Here is a 21733-nt window from a genome sequence, read left to right on the forward strand (position 1 = left end):
TGTTCAGAGGGAGAAATAAGAAGTTATGTACCTACCATAACGTTCCATGTTAGTTGTCTTCTTCTCGCCTTCTTTCTTGCTGGATGGGTTCAGAGCCGATCCTCGGCTCCGACTCGGCCAATACTAAAGCTCGAGTGCTAATTCCACCGGCTCGAGGCTCCCCTATATCCCACAATGCTAGGCGGTAACTACTCAGATCTCGTTTGATAGCTATACCAAGCAACCCTAGTCTCCATAGAATGGAGAAGGGAAACCCACCTCAATAACAACCTGCGTGAAAGGTATCGCAGACCTAAGAAAGGAGAAAAGGAGGTGGAAGAACGTGTGGCAATGACGACTACCAGAGGAAGATCACAAACTGAATTCCTATCGGTCTGTCCAGGCTTGGGGGAAGGAGGGTGGGACGCAAGAAAGAAGGCGAGAAGAAGACAACTAACATGGAACGTTATGGTAGGTACATAACTTCTTAATGTTAAGTTGTCTATCTCGCCTTCATTCTTGCTGGATGGGACCGCGTCCCTAGCACCTTATCCCGGGTGGCCTATCGGAACAGACTCTTGAGAACAGTGCAACCAAAGTTGGCACGGTTTCTGGAGACCATGTCCAATTTGTAATGTGAAATGAAGGTATGAGGAGAAGCCCAGGTGGCTGCTGCACAAATGGAATCTATTGGCAGCCTATGCTTAAAAGCTACGGATATGTAGCTAATGCCCTAGTTGAATGAGCTCTAGGTCTTGAAGGTAGTTTTTGATGTCTGATCTCATAGATGAAGGTAATTGTAGAGGTGAGCCATCTAGAGAGGGATACTTTAGTAACAGGAAGGCCCAATTTCCCTTCCGCATATGACAGAAACAGTTGATCAGATTTCCTGAATTGTTTAGTCCTGTCTAAGTAATATCTAAGTTGGCGATGAACATCCAGAAAATGTAGCTTTTGTTCCGACCTGTTTGAATAGTTAGGGAAAAAGACGGGGAGATCAATAATTTGGTTTAAGTTTGCTTGAGAGGAAACCTTAGGTAAAAAGGATGGATTAGTATGGAGGGATACCCTATCTTTGTGAAACACTAAGTAAGGAGGACGACTGCACAGAGCATGGAGTTCAGATACCCTTCTCGCTGAAGTTATAGTTACCAGAAAAAGTGTCTTCCAAGAAAGCAACTTCAGAGAACATGAAGCCGCTGGTTCAAAGGGGGGAAGGATTAAGGATGCCAGAACCAAGTTCAAATCCCATTGAGGCGGGGATCTTTGATTGGAGGTTTGAGAAGAAATACGCTCCTTAAAAAGGCTTTACAGAGTTTGTAAGCCATGATGCTAGACTCCGAGACACCTACATGAAAATTAGATATGGCAGCCAGTTGAACTCTAATGGTAGATGCAGATGATCCTAAATGAAAGAGCTCTACTAGAAAGTCTAGAATAGACTGGATAGGTGCAGTAAAGGGATCTATGTTTTTTGATGTTGCCCAAAAAGAGAAGCTTTTCCATTTGCTACTATAAATCTTCCGGGTAGAAGATTTATGAGAGGCTATCAAGATATCTCGGACCGAGCGAGATATTGAGGGAAGCTTGGCTAAGGTCGGAATAGGAGAAACCACACTGTGAGGTTTAGAGAATGCAGAGAGATTGGTGCAGCTGACCCAATTGGTGGGTTAACAGATCCAGTACTGGGTCCAGATGCCAAGGCTGCTCCAAAAGGTAACGATGAAGAAACGGAAACCATATCTGTCGAGGCCAGTAAGGGGCAATGAGGATCATTGTCACTCTCAAAGCGATGGCTTTCTGAATTAGTTGAGATATCAGTGGAAAAGGGGGAAAGGCATACAGAAGTCCCCGGGGCCAATCGTGGACTAGAGCATCTCTAGTGGGATGGCCTGGTAATGGGAAGAGAGTGAAGAAGTCATGACACTTGCTGTTTTGGGGAGTAGCAAAAAGATCGCAGCAAGGGTGGCCCCATCTTAGGAATACTTCTTCTAGAACTGATTTCTTCAGAGACCACTCGTGGGGCATGAGAATTGCCCTGCTCAATAAGTGCTATGGGATATTTTACATCCACCTGAGCAACCACCAACTCAGGCAGAAGGGGTCCTAGTTTAACATCTCATATGAAGGATGTCACACTCAAGTGCAGCAACCCCTAATGCTGCACTACACTGTCAGTAATGGAAAATTAACTCATGGGATGGAATACAACCAATGGCCCTCTGATCTTTCAGCATCAAAGGCAAGTGTGTTAGCTGTTGAGCCATTGTCACTGTAATAAAATGCCTTAATTTTGTTTGTTCTGAATTTATCTGCTTTATGATCAGAAATTGCACTTGATGATGTTGGATTGAAGGAATTAACCTATACACTATAGTTATGGCAGAGTTTCTTACTGCACAACAAGGTTAACCACAATTTCTTCCACAGCATACACCTTCTTATACACATCAAATAACAGGAGTCAACATACTTGTGTTGATGGGAATACTAGTCTTGGCAATGAAATATGTTTTATTTAAGAGGAACTGCAAGCATGACACAGAATGCATAATGAAGAAGTATTTTTCTTCGCTTGGAATCACAAGCCAGTGTGAAACTGAAGGCATTCAATAACTTTTCACAGAAAAAGAACATCTTTTCCTCCGTCTTGAATATTCTCTCCTCCTCCTTGAATATTTTCTCCTCCTCCAGAAATAATTTGACCAGACAAATTTTGATTCTGTTGTTTTATAAAGCACTGTTTTTTGCATTCCATGAGCTGTTCTAAGTCACGCCACATCATTGCCTGTTTCATGTTTGGGCCGTGGTTCTCTCTTACAGATTTTTGCTTCTCTCGTAGTTCCTGTTTTAAACATAAAGAAGATACTTAAAAGAAAATAACTGCATTACTGCCAAAGTACTGAATTCTTATTCATTAAGAACATATGCACACACTGTTGTTACTGCTACATCAGTGTTTCACTGTTCACAGAGTCAATGTAAAAGTAATTTTTCTTATGACACACACAGTGTTTCAGATGTCTTTCTCACTTGCTCACTATTAATAGTCTTCAATATGTTTTCCCTGCAGTACAACTAGGAAGGAAGTTATCAAAATGAATGAAAAAGATGTAGATAGAATTGTTTAATTTAGAACCAGTAACAGAGACATTAATAACTTTAGTGAAGAGATCTAAACACCTTCCACCCGGCAAGTCATATATGATGTAATGTGAAGTAGTATCCATAGCCAAGAAAAACTGGAGCATAATTTAAGTCAATGTAAGTTAAATCTGCTGATAGTGAATATGGCATTCTAATAGCATTAGAGATTGCGATTAGAGAATACGAAATTCAAATCCTAAGGCAGGGATGGTTTTGGTATGGGGATCTTAGCATTGTAGCTCCCTTCAAGAATGCCTTACAAATTATATTTGACGATACCATACCCATTTTCTCCTACATGAAAGTCTGAAATTGCTGCCAACTGAACTTTATTAGCAGCTGCAGCAGCACCTTCATTGAAAAGCTTAGCCAAAAATTCTAGCATAGAATGAGTGGGTACAGTAAAGGGGTCTATCTGATTAGTGTTAGCCCATGAGACAAATCTCTTCCATTTCCCTTTGTTCAGCTTAGGTGTAGATGATTTATGAGAAGATAACAAAATGTGTCTGACTGGATATGAATGGAAAGGAAACTTGGCAATCAGGGGAACTGCAGCAGCCACGCTGTTAGTTTGAGATTGGGATGAACCATCCCTGACGAGTAAGTCAGAGAGTCTGGAACAGGGTCCAGAATCCATGGTTCATCCTGAACATGAGTCCGAAGGAAGGGAAACCAAATTTGCCAAGGCCAATAGGGGCAATTAGGATTACTGTCATCTTCAACAAACTTGCTTTCTGCAGAAATCTGGGGATTAAAATAATTGGCTGAAAGGCAAAAAAAAGTCCCGGGGGTCAATCGTGAACAAGTGCACCCCTTAGGGACTCCCCCGGAGAGGGGATCAGGACAAAGTAGCTGCTGCATTTGGTACTGGTGAGTGAAGCAAAGAGGTCACAACATGGCTGGCCCCATTTTCAGAAGCTCTCTTCCACAACTTCTTGATTGAGGGACCACTCGTAAGGCCATAATATGGCTCTGCTCAATTGGTCTGCTGTTTTATTATTTTATTTATTTTGCATTTGTTAAACAGGAAAGTCCACTGGACACAGGTCCCTTTTCAGTGGAGGCCCGGGAGAAGAGGGCTCCACATATAACATCAGAAACAGTACAAACTTTACGTTAAAATTAAGGCAGACACTGGAATAAATACATTACAAGAGTAGCATGCCTAAGAATTCATCAACATAAAAGAAGCAAAAAATATAAACAAGAACAATCTGTCATATTTACAATACCATCTGTCATATTTACAATCGTAGGTCCTAGGCCCATTAACACAACCTGATGTGTAAGAGTAGTCAGGTATGAAGAGAAGAGAGAAGTAATGTGGTGGTGGATCTAACCTGGGGTAGTACAGCAACACAGCCAACTGTTACTGAAGTGAGTTTTTAGTGATCACTTAAATAGTGCTAAGGAAGTGATGGTAGGTATATGACTAGGTAGAGTGTTCCAGATTTTAGTCATATGATTAGAGAAGAGTAATTCCCCTGCTGTATTATTAACTTTAGTTGCTTTGAGAAGGAATTTGTTACTGGAGCGGAGAGGCCTGTTATTAGAGTGGGGGAGAAGTAAGTTTTGCAGTGCAGGGTTTTTTCTGGTTGATACAGAATTTTATGAGCCAGTGAAAGTTGACTGTAATGTAAGAGTTGTTGGAGTTCCAGCCAGTTGAGCTGCCTTAAGGCTGTGAAATGGTGAGATCTAAAACGGGAGTCAGAAGCGAATCTATTTTGAGTCAAGTTTAGTTAAGTCTGCTTTCCTGAGGTTGGTAAGAATAGGGAAAGCATAGAGGAGGGTAGAGATCAGGTGAGTATGGGATATGGTTGAATTTGTTTGTTTGGTAAGAAAATGTCTATTTCTATAGAGGCTACCTAGTTTTTTTATGAACTTTCTTGATAGTCTAGGAGATATGAATATCAAATCTCAAATTATTATCAATCTACACCACGAAGTTTGGTGTGTTCAGAGGGAGAAATAAGAAGTTATGTACCTACCATAATGTTCCATGTTAGTTGTCTTCTTCTCGCCTTCTTTCTTGCTGGATGGGTTCGGAGCCGATCCTCGACTCCGACTCGGCCAATACTAAAGCTCGAGAGCTAATTCCACCGGCTCGAGGCTCCCCTATATCCCACAATGCTAGGCGGTAACTACTCAGATCTCGTTTGATAGCTATACCAAGCAACTCTAGTCTCCATAGAATGGAGAAGGGAAACCCACCTCAATAACAACCTGCGTGAAAGGTATCGCAGACCTACGAAAGGAGAAAAGGAGGTGGAAGAACGTGTGGGAATGACGACTTCCAGAGGAAGATCGCAAACTGAATTCCTATCGGTCTGTCCAGGCTTGGGGGAAGGAGGGTGGGACGCAAGAAAGAAGGCGAGAAGAAGACAACTAACATGGAACGTTATGGTAGGTAATAACTTCTTAATGTTAAGTTGTCTATCTCGCCTTCATTCTTGCTGGATGGGACCGCGTCCCTAGCACCTTATCCCGGGTGGCCTATCGGAACAGACTCTTGAGAACAGTGCAACCAAAGTTGGCACGGTTTCTGGAGACCATGTCCAATTTGTAATGTGAAATGAAGGTATGAGGAGAAGCCCAGGTGGCTGCTGCAAAAATGGAATCTATTGACAGCCTATGCTGAAAAGCTACGGATGTAGCTAATGCCCTAGTTGAATGAGCTCTAGGTCTTGAAGGTAGTTTTTGATGTCTGATCTCATAGATGAAGGTAATTGTAGAGGTGAGCCATCTAGAGAGGGATACTTTAGTAACAGGAAGGCCCAATTTCCCTTCCGCATATGACAGAAACAGTTGATCAGATTTCCTGAATTGTTTAGTCCTGTCTAAGTAATATCTAAGTTGGCGATGAACATCCAGAAAATGTAGCTTTTGTTCCGACCTGTTTGAATAGTTAGGGAAAAAGACAGGGAGATCAATAATTTGGTTTAAGTTTGCTTGAGAGGAAACCTTAGGTAAAAAGGATGGATTAGTATGGAGGGATACCCTATCTTTATGAAACACTAAGTAAGGAGGACGACTGCACAGAGCATGGAGTTCAGATACCCTTCTCGCTAAAGTTACAGCTACCAGAAAAAGTGTCTTCCAAGAAAGCAACTTCAGAGAACATGAAGCCGCCGGTTCAAAGGGGGGAAGGATTAAGGATGCCAGAACCAAGTTCAAATCCCATTGAGGCGGGGGATCTTTGATTGGAGGTTTGAGAAGAAATACGCCCCTTAAAAAGGCTTTACAGAGTTTGTGAGCCATGATGCTAGACTCCGAGACACCTACATGAAAATTAGATATGGCAGCCAGTTGAACTCTAATGGTAGATGCAGATGATCCTAAATGAAAGAGCTCTGCTAGAAAGTCTAGAATAGACTGGATAGGTGCAGTAAAGGGATCTATGTTTTTTGATGTTGCCCAAAAAGAGAAGAGTTTCCATTTGCTACTATAAATCTTCCGGGTAGAAGATTTATGAGAGGCTATCAAGATATCTCGGACCGAGCGAGATATTGAGGGAAGCCTGGCTAAGGTCGGAATCAGAGAAACCACGCTGTGAGGTTTAGAGAATGCAGAGAGATTGGTGCAGCTGACCCGATTGGTGGGTTAACAGATCTGGTACTGGGTCCAGATGCCAAGGCTGCTCCAAAAGGTAACGATGAAGAAACGGAAACCATATCTGTCAAGGCCAGTAAGGGGCAATGAGGATCATTGTCACTCTCAAAGCGATGGCTTTCTGAATTAGTTGAGATATCAGTGGGAAAGGGGAAAAGGCATATAGAAGTCCCCGGGGCCAATCGTGGACTAGAGCGTCTCTGGTGGGATGGCCTGGTAACAGGAAGAGAGTGAAGAAGTCATGACACTTGCTGTTTTGGGGAGTAGCAAAAAGATCGCAGCAAGGGTGGCCCCATCTTAGGAATACTTCTTCTAGAACTGATTTCTTCAGAGACCACTCGTGGGGCATGAGAATTGCCCTGCTCAACTTGTCTGCAATCACGTTGGATTTCCCGGGAATGTGCGTTGCTATCAGAAAACGCTGAGAAGAGATCGCCCATTGCCAAAGTCTGAGTGCCTCTCGACATAAAGGGTATGATCTGGTTCCGCCTTGTTTGTTGATGTACCACACTACGGACATGTTGTCCGTCTGAATTGCAATAGTCCCAGTGGGAAGAGAGTCGTGAAAGGCTTGCAACGCTAAAAGCACTGCTCTCATCTCTAAGACATTTATGCGCAAGTGGCACTCGAAAGGTTGCCACGTGCCTTGGACTGTCCTGCCCTGATAATGCCCCCCCCCCACCCGATCAGGGAGGCGTCTGTTGTCAACGTGGCGACTGGGGGGGGGGGTGACGGGTCTTCCTCGGAGAACCTGAGGTGATGTGATCCACCAAGACAGTTGATTCTTGCATGATTGAGTTATCAATATGGTATGGGACATCGGGAGCTGTTGGAAGTACCATTGAGTAAACAGCATCCATTGGAGGATTCTCATGTGGAAGCGAGCTAAGGGGAGAAGGGGAATAGCTGCTGCCATGAGTCCTAACACCTTCAAAACTAGTCTGGCTTTGACTTTGTTGCATTGTAAGAGAAGGGAAACTTGTTTTCGAATGTATGACACTCTCTGCTCTGTGAGTCTGGCTGAAAGATTGAGTGTGTCTAAGGTGGCGCCTATAAAGGTAATAGATTGACAAGGCGACAAGGCAGATTTTTCGAAATTTATTGAAATGCCTAGAACTTGGCAAGTTTGGATGGTGAAGTCCCTGGATAGAAGAAGTTAATGAATGGTGGTGGCGGTAAGGAGCCAGTCATCTAAATATGGAAAACACCTGGAATCCTTGATGTCTCAAGTGAGCCGCGACCACTGCCATGCATTTGGTAAACACATGGGGGGCTGTAGTGAGACCAAAGGGCAGGGCTCTGAACTGGTAGTGACTGGCTCCCAGCCTGAAGCGGAGAAATCTTCTGGAGCATCTGTTCATCTTGATATGGTAGTACGCGTCCTGAAGATCTATCGAGCACATCCAATTGTCCTGACCCAAGAAGGGTAGAATGGACTGTAGCGTGACCATCCGGAATTTTGTTTTCCTGACATACTTCTTTAAGTTGCTGAGATCCAGTATGGGTCTCCAGTCCCCTGTTTTCTTTGGTACCAAAAAGAATATGGAGTAGATTCCGGATCCTTGCTGGTCTGCTGGGAGTAGATTCCGGATCCTTGCTGGTCTGCTGGGACTGATTGGATAGCTCTTTTTGATAGCAGCTTTGAAATTTCTAATGCTGCTTGTTCCCTTAGACTGGGTGGAACGTCTGGAAGGGATCCTTTGGGTTGGGATGGGATGTGAATAAAGGGAATTTTGTAACCCTCGGATATGATCGACTGTACCCATTTGTCTTGAGTAAGGGAAAGCCAGGCTTTTGGGTACAGGGATAACCTTCCCCTGACTGCCTCCAAAGGTGGACAGCCAGGCAGCCCCTTAGGGAAGGGTTTATCAGAGAACGTTTCTCTGCTACCCTGGTTTTGCGGACCTCCTCTGCCTCTAGGGCGGCATCTATTATTATTCCCCCCTCTGCCTCTAGAGGGGAATCGACCTTGTGCATCAGATGAGACTCCCTGGGATTGTTTACGGAACCACATCTTTCCTCCCCTCTGACCTTTGGGATAGGGTCTAGAAGGGGTAGAAAAACGGACTCCTACGGCAGAGAGAGTCTTACCTTCTACCTCACACCTGGTCAATGTATCCTTCACCTGTGGACCAAACAAGGAGATCCATCAAAGGGAGAATTGGTGAAGGACGCCTTGAAAGGGTCCGGCAAGTTGCACAGCCGCATCCAGGCGTGACGTCGTAAGGCAACACCTGTGCCTGCGGCTCTACTCGCCCCATCCGCAGCATATGAGATAAGCTGCATGGAGGAGTTAACGATGGAATTCAGGGTTGCCAACTGGGAGTTCATTCTGTCTTGGAACCCCTCAGCTGTAGGATCCTTTATCACTTCACTCATATCCTTGAGTAAATCTCTCTGGAGATAAGTGAAGTGGCATAAGTAGTTCAGCGACTGCATTGAAAAGGTCGCTGATGAGAACATCCGCTTACCGTACCTGTCCATGGTCCTAGATTCCTTATTAGGAGGATGGACAGGAACCGAAGGATCGGCTAACTCCTTCTTAGTGGCTGCAGCCACCACCATGGCATCAACGGGGACACCTTTGGATAAAAATTCTTTATCTCTATGGGCAGTAATAAACTTAGATGGCCTCCTCGGGGTGGGTTCCACTGAATCAGGAGCCATCCAGGCCTTCCTTGCCACCACTTCCATAAGGGGATCAAAGGGAGGGGGCACCCAGGAGGTAGAAGGGCGAGAGCCAAATGCCTCAAGATACACTGACTCCTCCTCTGAAGGGTTAAGGGCTGGCCAGTTCCCCCTCTGTTTCAGGATCTCAAGGATGTCAGCAAAGGAGACATCCTCAGAGGGGGATCAAGGGGAACCTTCAGATCCCTCTAAGTTAGTGTCAGAGGTGATAGACTCAGGGGAGTCAATATGCTTCCTCTTGCACTGCCTCTTCCTAGGGAGATCTCTTACCGGGTCAGGAGAGGCCTCGGAAGAGGAGGAAATTCCCAATGGGGAAACTTGAGGAGTTGGCTCTCTGCGGTCTAATGCAAGGGGGTGGGTAGAAATCACCGCAGGCACTGAAGATGGAGGGGCTGACGGGGCTGACTGTGGGGCAGACCCTGGTTCTAGCATGCTCCGCATGACCTCAAAGGCACCCCTATCAGGCAAGGCCGGAGGTCCCCGCTCCGAAGAGACAAGGACCCCCCCCGGCACTGACAGGGACGGCTCCGAGGCCGATGTTGGAGCCGAACTCACCAGCGCCGAAGCCCCGAGAGGGAGAGCGGGGTCGGACAAGGGTCCGATGCCACTCGCCCCCTCAGAGCCGACGAGGGAAGCTCGGCGCTGAGATCCCTCCAAGGAGGAGATCGGAGCAGACGACGGAGCCGAAAGGGAAAGTATTGGATCCGACGCACCAAGAGTCATGGCTCTGACGAGCCCTGGCTCCGAACTCAAAGGAGTCGGAGGAGGAATACATTGGGGAACGGAAATAGCCACTGACTGCTGAGTCGGGCTATGCAGCATTTGGGCCAGTGCCTCGGACTTGAGAAGTCTACTCACTACCCTTTGCAAATCGTGGTCAGATAGCCTGGAAGACCATGAGGAATGTGTTCTATGGCTCCGTTCAGAAAGAAGAGGGGATCCTGGTGCCAAGTGCACGGAGCCGATAGAGGGGGATCTAGATCTCTTCCTAGAAGGTTGCTCCGATAAGAGTATCGGAGCCAACGGAGTTTTATCAACCTCAGCTCCAGCCGGAGCCGAGGTAACAGTATGAGGCTTGGAAACATCGGCTCCGGCCAGAGCCGATGTCGAAGCAGACTTTACATTTCCAGAAGTCGACTCAGAAATCGGAGCCAACTGTTTGGAAGTTTTAGAAGGCTTCCCCGACACAGACTGAGTCGGGGGGCCTTCAGGCTTTAATAAGCCACGCAAGATTAATTTATTCTTGCATTCCTGCAGGACTCTAGGGCTAAAACCATGGCAAACAGCACAAGAGTCCTGCAGGTGCAAAGTTCCCAGGCAATACACACAAGAAGTGTGACCGTCTGTCAGAGACATTTTCTGACAGCACGAGTCACACTTCTTGAAGCCTGAGACCTTAGATTCCTTAGACATAATAAAAGGTCCAAGAAAACACACACACACACACACACACAGGCCTTAATTAAAAAAAATCACCAGTCACACAAGGGGACTAGAAGGGGCCTAAGGCCTAAAACTAAAGGGGAATAAAAGAAGGAATTAAGGGCAACAAAGTTGTCGAACCAGGAAAAAGGGAATTTAAAACTAAAGGTTTTAGTAAAAAAAAGGGTACTAGGGGTCTAAGTATTGAAAAATTTAGAATTAAATTCTTCACTAACCTGCCAGAGCCGGTAGAAAAGCACCTCGTCAGCTAAGCGGCAAACGAGATCTAAGTAGTTACCGCCTAGCATTGTGGGATATAGGGGAGCCTCGAGCCTGTGGAATTAGCTCTTGAGCTTTAGTATTGGCCGAGTCGGAGCCGAGGATCGGCTCCGAACCCATCCAGCAAGAATGAAGGCGAGATAGACAACTTAACATTAGTAGTTTTGTTACTGGATATAATGTTAAAGGTGGTGGTTATTGATGTAAATCTAGTAGGTTTAAAGAGCAGAAGTTTATTTTAGGTACGTTTAAGTATAAGCTGGATTTTGGATAGCCATGGTTCAATTGAAAGGAATGATTCTTGAGTTAGTGTGTGGAGTTCATGTAGTGAGGAAGCTGCACAAATTAGTGTAAAATCATCTGCATATTGTATGACAGATACATTGGGAGTAGAAGTGTAGAGCTTGTTGGTATAGAGGATGAAAAGTAGTGGGCATAGTATGGAATTCTGGGGTACACCAAGAGTGACTGGAAAAAGGGGAGGGAGTTCTTGCTGCCACAAAACTGCTGGCTGTTGGCCAGCTAGATAGCTTTGGAATCAGGCGATGGAGGATTTACTAAGTCCTAGATCAGACAGCGCATTGATAAGTATATGTCATGTCTGACCATGTCAAAGGCCTTTGATAGGTCGAGAAAGGTAGCATATACAAATTTACCATTGTTTCTACGGATGCCTACTGTATTGGTGAAAGACATTAGGGGAGTGGTGGTACTATAAAAGGGTTGAAAGCTGTGCTGAGTGCTTGCCAGGAGTTTATGGGTATGCAAGTAGTCTATAATTTGGGAATGTATGCACCTCTGCAGGATTTTTGCCATAGGGGATAATATAGCTATTGGTTGGTAATTGGTAAGTTCTGTAGAATTACCTCCTTTATGGAGAGGGATTATATCTGATATTTTCCAAATTTCGGGGACCGTGGCTTCTGACACGGATCTGTTAATGAGAATGGGTACTGGGTAAGCAACAGCTTCAGCAGTTATTTGCAGGAATTCTCCTGGTAATTTGCCTGAAGTCAATGTAATGGGTTTAAGTTTTTTGAGGTATTTTCTTATCCTATCTAGAGACACAGGCTGGAACTGAAATGAGTTACTGTTGGCATGTGTTGTGTAGGGTTCTAAGGGGGGGGGGTTGTTTTGATTGTTCTGTTGGTTAGCTAGGGTTAAAATGGTCTAGGTAAAGAATTTGTTAAATTGTGTTCTTATGCTCTCTGAATTGTTTACTAAGGTAGGGGAGGGCCTGGTGAGAGTAGTTTGTTCATGGCTGCCGAGAACTTTTCAGGGTAGTGTTGATGCTTAATTTTAGGCTGGAGTAGTAGTTAATCTTGTGAAGTTTTACTGTTTTTTAGCCTTATTTCTAAGTTCCTGATGTCTTTGCTTTGCGGCTTGGGACTTGACAGTGTGCCAATGGTCCCATGCTTAGTCTCTGGCTTTCAGGAGAGATTTGGTATCCTTGGTAAGCCATGGTGTGGCATTAGCTCTGATTCTGGTGGTTCTGGGAGGGGCATGTAACTTTAGGATATCTAGAAAGGTGGTACTAAAGTATTTTACTGCCTCTTTTAAGTCAAGGTGTTTCAGGGAAGCCCAGTTACAGTGTTTTTAGGTCAACAACAAAACTGATGGAGTTAAAGTTCTTTTGGTTTCTAATGAATTGGTAGACAGTTCCTTTGGCATGATGATTCTGATGGTTCTGGGAGGGGCATGTAACTTTAGGATATCTAGAAAGGTGGTACTAAAGTATTTTACTGCCTCTTTTAAGTCAAGGTGTTTCAGGGAAGCCCAGTTACAGTGTTTTTAGGTCTACAACAAAACTGACGGAGTTAAAGTTCTTTTTGTTTCTAATGAATTGGTAGACAGTTCCTTTGGCATGATGATTCTGATGGTTCTGGGAGGGGCATGTAACTTTAGGATATCTAGAAAGGTGGTACTAAAATATTTTACTGCCTTTTTTAAGTCAAGGTGTTTCAGGGGTGCCCAGTTATAGTGTTTTAGGTCTACAATAAAAATGATGGAGTTAAAAGTTTTTTTGCTTCTAATGAGTTAGTAGACCGTTCCTTTGGCATGATGATTACGCTGTCTTAGTAGGAAGGTTGGCAGATGGTCACTTACACCATCAGGGAGGCAACCTATAAGAGAGGGGTGGACTGGTCTATTTATTAGAATCCAGTCTGGGATTGATTCTCTGTTAGTTGCCTTGTCAATTCTTGTAGGTGTTTGGATGGTTTGAATAAAACCGTGGAGGTTAATATGATTTGTTGGGGTGAGAGAGTTACAGGTTAGCCAATTAATATTAAAATCTCCCAAGATAATGGTTTCATTCTGGAGTGACATACAGGACCAGTGGAGTAGGTTTTCTAGAGTGAATATATTGTTACTGGGAAGTATATAGCACCCTATTATGTTTATTAGTTTTTTTGGAGTTGAGTTTCAGTTGAGTAAAAATTATTTTTGCATTGTGTCCACAGAGGGATATTTTATGTTTAATGTCTGCACCATGAGGTGATTCTTAAACAATATGGCAATGCCGCCACCTTTTTTGTCAATTCTATCCTTCTTTAGGATGCTGTATCCTGGAGGAATAATTTCATTATCATTGATGTGAGGCTTAAGCCAAGTCTCAGTTATGACTACTATATCTGGAGTGTATAGCGATAGACTGGCATGCAGATCATGAATTTTATTGGAGATGCTTCTAATGTTTACATTTAGAAAGAGTAGGTAAGTTGTTTTCCTAGGGAGTTGATTTAAGCTATTGGGGTGGTTGAGAAATTGAGCGATGGGGAGGTTTATAGAAGTAGCTGGTCCAGGGTTTGGATATGGCAATATAGAAAACAGACTGCAAGAGTTTTGTAATACATCTGTCATATTTTAGGGAGATTTTGGGATAGTGAGGGTGAGGTAGTAGTCATATAAGAGTAGTCAGTAGGTGATGAAGTGAAAACAGAGGAAGAGATAGGAAAGTGATTTGGACTGCTATTATAATGGATGGCAGCAGTAGCAGCATAGTCGGGGGGTGGGTTTGTGTAAGTAGGTATAGCAAGAGGTAAGAAGGGAAATAGTTGATAGCATAATTAGAAAAGCAATGTGTAGTATTAGTATGTTGTTATAGTTTGTGTAAACTATACAAAATGACAAGAGTAGGTGTATGGGAAGTTGTTGTTACTGGAGTAGTGATAGAGAGAATAATAGGTAGTCTAATCCTGGGAGGGGTACGGAGATTAGTCAGATGATTTGGTTAAGTAAGATTGATTGGGTAATGAGGTGGTAGGGCATGGTTAGTCTGAAATAAATTTGGGTGCAGTGAGGGTGAATGGGAATTGGGGGTACAGTAGGGGAGTGAAGTGAGCCTGAGCATAGTGAGGGCAAATGGAGTGGGGCTACACTGGCTGGAAGAACAAAGCACGGAAAAAAATGAATTATCATGTTGTTAAGGACAGAGTAGGAAGACAGTGTTTAGAGAGGGTGGTAGTTATTAAAAGTATTGTAAAAGTGGTATGTAGGAGACACAGGAAAGATAATATAAGAAAGAGAGGGGTTGTAAAGCAGGTTCTGGTGGGTTACAAACTACAGTGCGATCCTTGCAGAGAGGCAGAGTGGATATGGCTGATACACAAGAATTAAACCGTGATATTCTCTTTGTATCTAAAAGTTAAATTCAGTGAGACCTGAGGCTGTCCTTTGAAGTGGATGACTGATGTCTCCATGGGAGATAGTGGGGCACCGTGAAGCAGGCTGCTGGGCAGGGTTAAGGCAGGTTGAAATCCAGGGATGAGATAAGTCACAGCCAAGTTATGTCCTGTAAAGGAGAGATACAGGGTTAAATAGAATACTAACTATGTTATACTATGTATGGGGTAGAGGGGAGTTGGGAGGAGAGTGTAGACAGAGTGGTAACCACAAAAGATTTAGGTAGCAGATAATATCCTAAACATCAGACTAATGCATTCAATGGAAAATAAGTACAAGAGGTAGGACAGAGTAATGCAGAGAGCTATTAATACATAACCTATTACGCTGGATTTTCCCGGAATATGCATTGCTATCAGAAAGTGGTTGGAAGATGTTGCCTATTGTCAGACCCTCAGGGCTTCTCGACAAAGGGGGTAAGATCTGGGTCCCTCCTGTTTGTTTATGTACCTGACCACAGACATGTTGTCTGACAGGATTGCTATCACTCCCAGAGGGAGAGAGTCAAATGCTTGCAATGCCAAAAGCACAACCCTCATCTCCAGGTCGTTTATGTGAAAATGGGCCTCATGTTGTTGCCAGATGCCTTAAACTGTCTTCCCCAGATAATGCCCCCCCCAACCTATCTAGGAAGTATCCATGATCGCCTTGGCTTGGGGTTGAGAAGGAATAAAGTGACGACCTTGAGACACTACAGGAGAGCGAATCCACCACTGAAGATCCTTTTTGCATGAAATGGTTATCATGATCTTGTGTGTCATTGGAAGCTCTAGAATTGACCATTGTGTCGAAAGTAACCATCAAAGAATTCTCATGTGGAGACGAGCTAAGGGAATGAGGACAATCAAAGCAGCCATTTTGCCCAATACTTTGAAAACTAGTTTGGCAGAAGCTCATTTCTTTCTGATCAAGATTCTTACATAATGCCAAAGATCATCCACTCTGTCTTGTGGACGTTTTGCTGTTGTGTTTATATCAGCTCCTATGAAGACCAAGCTCTGACATAGCTCTAGAGCAGATTTTTTTGTAATTTATGGTAATTCTTACGGAGGAACAGAGTTGTAGAGTGTAGTCCTTGGCTTGTAGTAGAAGATGCCTGATCAGGGCAGTTATGAGCCAGTCATCTAGATATGGAAACACCCAGAATCCTTGGCGTCTCAGGTGAGCCACCACTACTGCCATGCATTTGAACACTCTGGGGGCTGTAGTTAGACCAAATGGCAGAGCTCAAAATTGAAAATGACTGGCTCCTAGCCAGAAGTGCAAGTGTTTTCTGGATCACCTTTCCATTTGTATATGGTAGTAGGCATCCTGACAGTCTATAGAGCACATCTAATCATCTTTTTCCAAAAATGGAAGTATTGACTGCAGTGTCACCATCCAGAACTTGATCTTTTTCACAGATTTGTTCAGAATGCTGAGATTCAAAATGGGTCTCCACTCCTCTGTTTTCTTTGGAACTAAAAAGAACCTTGAATAAGTTCTGAATCCTCTCTGGTCTGTGGAGTCTTCCTAGATGACTCTTTTTCTTAGCAACTTTTGAACTTCTAAGGTTGCTTGTTCCTTTTGACTGGTGCTTATTGGAGTGGGGAAGGAGAATGGAATGATATAACCCCCGGATATTATATCCTGCACCCATCTGCCTTTTGTTATTTTTTGCCAGGTATGAAGGTGAAAAGACAATCGTCCCCCAACTGCCTCCAGAGGTGAGGAATTAGGCACCCCTTCAGGAACACTGAAAAGTTCTACCAAAGAAAGATCCTCTGGAGCCCTGATTCTGCATGCCTCCCCTGCCGCAAAGGAGGTGTTTTCCATTATTACCCACTGCCCTACTCATTCCATCTGTTGCATATGATGCGAGTCTCATGGAAGAGTTTACAACTGAATTCAAGGTGGAGAGCTGAGCAATTACTTTGTCTGCCACCGCATCAGCTGCAGGTCCTTGGAGGGAGTCTGACAGTTCTTTCAACAGGTCCCTCTGTAACCTAGTAAAATGAGTCAAGTAGTTCAATGACCATAAGGCAAAGGTTGCTGATGAAAAAACATGCTTCCCATACATATCTATGGTCCCAGAATCTATATTCAGGGGACGGATAGAGAAACTGGTCTCAGATAGTTCCTTTTTAGTGGCTGCCGCCACAACCAGGGCATCAACTGCCACACCTTCAGTGAGGAAAGACTTTTTTTTGGAGGCAGTAATATATTTATTTGGCCTCCTAGAAGTTGATTTTAAGGAGTCTGGGGGTCTCCCAAGCCTTCTGAGAGATTAAATCAGTAAGCTCATCGGAAGGAGGGGTCACTCAAGAGGTGGAAGGGCGAGATCCGAAAGCCTTCAGGTATACTGACTCCTCAGCTGAAGGGGATGTGGACTGCCAGTCACCTCTCTGCTTTAACATTTCCAGGATGTCTTCAAAAGAGACATCTTCAGGAGGTGACCATGGGGACGCTTCTGCATCATCAAGGTCAGTATGAGATGTGACTGACTCTTCTGGGGAGTCAAGATGATTCCTCTTGCAAGTCTTCTTCCGAGGGACTTCCCCACTGGGTAAGTCTGGGGAAGTTTCAGAAGAGGGGGTCCCTTTGCTGGATGTTCTGGGGCCTGGGGTCTCTGGGGTCCTGTGGAGAAGGTACATGAGAAGGTAAAATCGCTGGCCGTGAACTGGAAGGAGAATCCTGGATAGACTGTGTCTGAGACTGGAATGTAGTCATTACCCTCCTCATAACCTCAAAGGCACTCTGTCCCTCATCTGAAGAACACCCTGGATCTGACAAAAAAGTTGTTGGTGTGGAGTGAATCTCCAGTGCAGGAGAAGAAGCTCTGAGGCAGATGTAGAATCCAAACTCACCCACGCTGTAGCCCCCAGAGGCAGGGTCAGATCTGGAGAGATCCAAACCCAGTCTCTGGGTCGGACTGGGGACTGCCGGCTTATAGAAGTCTCCTGCTCCAACTGAGCAGAAGCATTCAGGGCAGATGTCAGATCCAAGGAACCCTTAGGTCTAGGATCTGAGACAGACACCAGTTGGACATCTGAATCATCTGGCTCCAAAACCAGAGGATGGATCAAAGGAGGAGCAGGCACTGATAGGGAGGACTTTGTCAGTTCTGATTCCTTTGGGCTCGGATCCAGTAACAATTTGGCCAAGGCTGGTGTCTTCAGGAGCCTCTGCACTACCCTGTCCACATCATTGTCAGACAAACTCCTGGTAGACTGAGTGGATAACTTTAAAGACCTGGACTTAGTCAAAAAGGGAGATGGGAGCCAAGAAAGTATTGGTTCCAAACATGGAGAACGGCTCCAGTATCTAAATTCGGTAGGAACCGAAGGCTGTAGTTGCTCCGATGAACTCTTGGATCCGGTAGTGACTGGCTGCTCCACAGAATCTGTTGGAGCAGACAGCCTAGAAACTTTTTGTTTCGGCTCCGAAGAAGACTTCTGAGTCAAAGAAATTAGTTTTTGACACTTGTCAGATTTAGATGAAGCTGCGTGCGGACTCTGGAGAAATAGCCTCAGAAAATAGAGACTTAAGCAATCCTTTTAACATGAGCTAATTTTTATGCTCCTTGGAAGCCCTTTGACTGAATCTGTGACAAATGGAGTATAATTCTTGAAGATGTAAAGGCCCCAAGCGATACACACATAAAGTGTGTGCATCAGTAGGGGCATATTCTTACCACACTGTTTGCATTTTTTGAACCCCACGGGTTTTCCTTCCTGATTTTGAGACATAAACTATAGAAGAAAAAAGGCAGGTTAAAGGAAAAATAGCACACACACACATACACACACCCACACACACACACACACACACACACACACATACACACACACACACACACACACACACACACACACACACAGGAACATCCTCTAACTTAAACCGATGCTAAAAAGTTAAGGAAAAAGGAAAAGGTAATATTTTTTAAAGCACAAACAAATCATATGCAAACTTAAATGGATGATGAAAGGGATAGATGGGAACAACAGTCAAATGGGAAAACATCCTCTAATTTAAACAGATGTGGAAAAAGCACCCTGGAGGGGGAAGAATGAAGGGAACAATACTTACTCTCAAAAATACAGAAAACGGGTAAGGAATTTACTAAATAACTATTAAATAATTACTAAATAACTTCCTAAGAAAGATTTTAAAGTTAGAAAGAGATTAAAGTAAAAGTGAAAATATAATTTAACCCAGAACTTGCTAGAAAACCATGTCTTTCGCAGAGTGGCAAAGGAGATTTGGGGGAGTTAGGGAACTGCATTGTGGGTAAGGTAGAATGCCATGAGCTTTGCTGAAGGCCAAAAGCTTTTGTAAAAGGCCGAGACAGATCTGATGGATTGGATCGGACCCACCAGTAAGAATAAAGGTGAGATCGACAACATCACATCATAAGTTTATAGTCTGTTTGTCTCTTATTCATTACTTCATTCCTAATATTTTGTAGTTCTTCTCTATGGTATCCTCTGTTTTGAAAATCAATCTTCATTTGTTCAAGTTGTGCATTCATAATTTCATCCTGTGTATTTAACCTCCACACTCTTGCCATCTGGTTTTTAACAATGCTCTCGAACATAAAGGATGGATGCATACTATCCCTGGCTAAATACATATACCTCTTAACTCCTTTCCTATAAAGTGTTATATCAAGATTTCCTTTTAAGTCTCTTTTTAACATAATGTCTAAAAAAATCTATTTGCCTATACTGTATATTCTTCTTGAACTTAAGAAATGATGTAGTAGTGTGTAAATATAAACTAAAACCATTCAGCTTGTGTAGGGGGCCGTCCCAGATATGGAATAAGTCGTCCACAAATCTTTTGTAGAACACCAGATCACTACAGAATTCATTGTTACTTTCTGATAATATAACGTCTTTCTCCCAAAAGTTCCTGACTATATTAGCATATGTGTTTGTCACAAAAGTACCCATGCCAACGTCACTCACTTGTCTGTACAACTTATCTTGAAATAAAAATACATTATTCATTAAGACAATAATTAAAAGATCACATATCAAGTTTGCATTCATATGCCCCAAACGGTTCATCAACAGTATACTTTTTAACCATTTTAGTACCATCACTATTAGGGATACTCCTTACAAAAGGGATACCTTGCTGAGGGCTAACCGAATATCAGGCCAGTATACCAAAGCTTTGGTTCCTTTCAGACACCGTATGTCAGAAGTATATCCTATGATCAAGGCATAAATGGTTCATCTCCCAGGCCCATGCTTACACTTATTAAGGGTGTCAGAATTTGTCAGAGATTTGGGATGCATGGCTAGGCTTAAAAAGGCCCTTGTGGTCGTTAGCCTAGTAAACACCTATGAACCTATAAGTGACATACAAGCGCCAAATCTTTAGACTGAATCACCCCAGGAGAACTTCAATAACCCAGGTGGAAGAGAAAAGAGATTACATGTACAACCAAAAAGAGGCAAAAATAAAGACCCATCAGCTAGAGGAAAATGAAAAACACATCAGGGAGAAGAAGGGAGAAACAGAATACTGCAACAGTGAGAAGTAGAACATTTACTGTTATGGTAAGTTCTTGCACAATTGTACTATGTCCTTCCATATCACTGCTGAAGTTTTCCTTAAAAGAGGGAGAGTACTAAAGCTACTGGAAATGGTGGGTGACAGAAGCTGCATAGGAACTCTCTTTTTTTTTTTTTTTTAAAGGAGAATGAGCCTGGAAAAACCTGCCCTAGCCCTAAAAACAACATCCAACTTGTAGTGCTTAGTAAAAGTATGCATAGAAGACTAAGAAGCATCTTCCAAACTGGATCTAGTATCCAGACCCTTAAAAAACTCCAGAAAAGGCAACTTCCCTAGTAGAATGAGCACAAACAGAAGTGGGAAGCTGATTGCAATGAAAAAAAAAAAAATAACAAAAAAAAAATGGGTTTAGAAATCCAAGAGGAGATGGTTTGCTTAGAAACGAAACAGCTAAACCCAGTTTCTTGGCTTGAAAAGAAACAAACATTAAGATTTTCTAATATTTTTGGTTTTGTCTAAATAATATGTGAGCTGTCTATCCAAATCCACAGAATGTAGGAGCCTCCCACTGCTATTTTGGGGGAGGGGAAAGATGAATGGTCTGATTCAAAGACAAGTCATTAACCACTTTAGGCATAAAAGACAGATTAGTACAGACAGACAAGACACTCTTGTCTTTGTGGAAAGCCAAAAAAGAAGGAGCTGCCATAAGGGCCTAAAGTTCAGAGAGACTTTTGGCAGAAGCCACAGCACCAACAAGACAGTTTTGCAGGTACAGAATTTCAAATCACTGGAGGCAGTTGGCTCAAAAGTGACCAGGTTAGCTTCCCAAGAACAAAATTAAGGCCTCAAGAAGGAGGCATTGGTTTTCTTGGAGGCCTAATATGAAAGACACCTTTCAGAAACTGTTTAACTTCAAACCCAGAGGAAAGTGGGTACAGACAAACAGAAATGGCTGACAAATGAGCTTTAACAGAAGAGTATGCCAGACTAGGGTTGAACAACTCACACAAATAAGAAAGTTCAGTAGGAATACCCACTAAAAGAGGGTTCTGTTCATGATTGTGACACCAAATAGAAAATCTCTTCCACTTTGCAACATAAGATTTTCCAGTAGTGGGTTTTCTGGCCTCCTGCAAACCTGATGCCCTTCCTCAGAAAACTGGTGTTGAAAATGAATAAAACAATATAATCCAAATAGTCAAATGTAAGGTAAGAAGATGAGGGTCAATGAGAGAACCCATGTCTTGTGTGCATAGGTCCACTCTATGATTGCTGCTGGCAAAGTGAAAAAGAATGTGAAACCAATACTGTATGGGCTAAAATGGAGTTACCAAAAAGATTTTGGTTGTGTCCCACATGATCTTGTGCAGGACCCTTGATAATAGAGGAAGAGGGAATAAGCATACAAGAACATCCT

At 43.4% G+C, this 21733-nt stretch overlaps 1 protein-coding gene across 1 annotated transcript in view; it reads right to left on the minus strand.

Annotated features, from left to right (window-relative positions):
- Positions 1-2475: 2475 nt before the first annotated feature.
- Positions 2476-21733, minus strand: part of IFT81 (intraflagellar transport 81) — a 2787102-nt gene continuing 2767844 nt past the window's right edge. Inside the window, exon 19 of the mRNA XM_044068648.1 lies at positions 2476-2824. Coding sequence (XP_043924583.1) covers positions 2600-2824 — 225 coding nt within the window. The 3' untranslated portion in view covers positions 2476-2599. The remainder of the gene's footprint in view (positions 2825-21733) is intronic.

Source organism: Protopterus annectens, chromosome 4.part0 (assembly GCF_019279795.1).
Source record: "Protopterus annectens isolate FY-2018-M chromosome 4.part0, PAN1.0, whole genome shotgun sequence".
In the NCBI taxonomy this organism is placed as follows: domain Eukaryota; kingdom Metazoa; phylum Chordata; order Ceratodontiformes; family Protopteridae; genus Protopterus; species Protopterus annectens.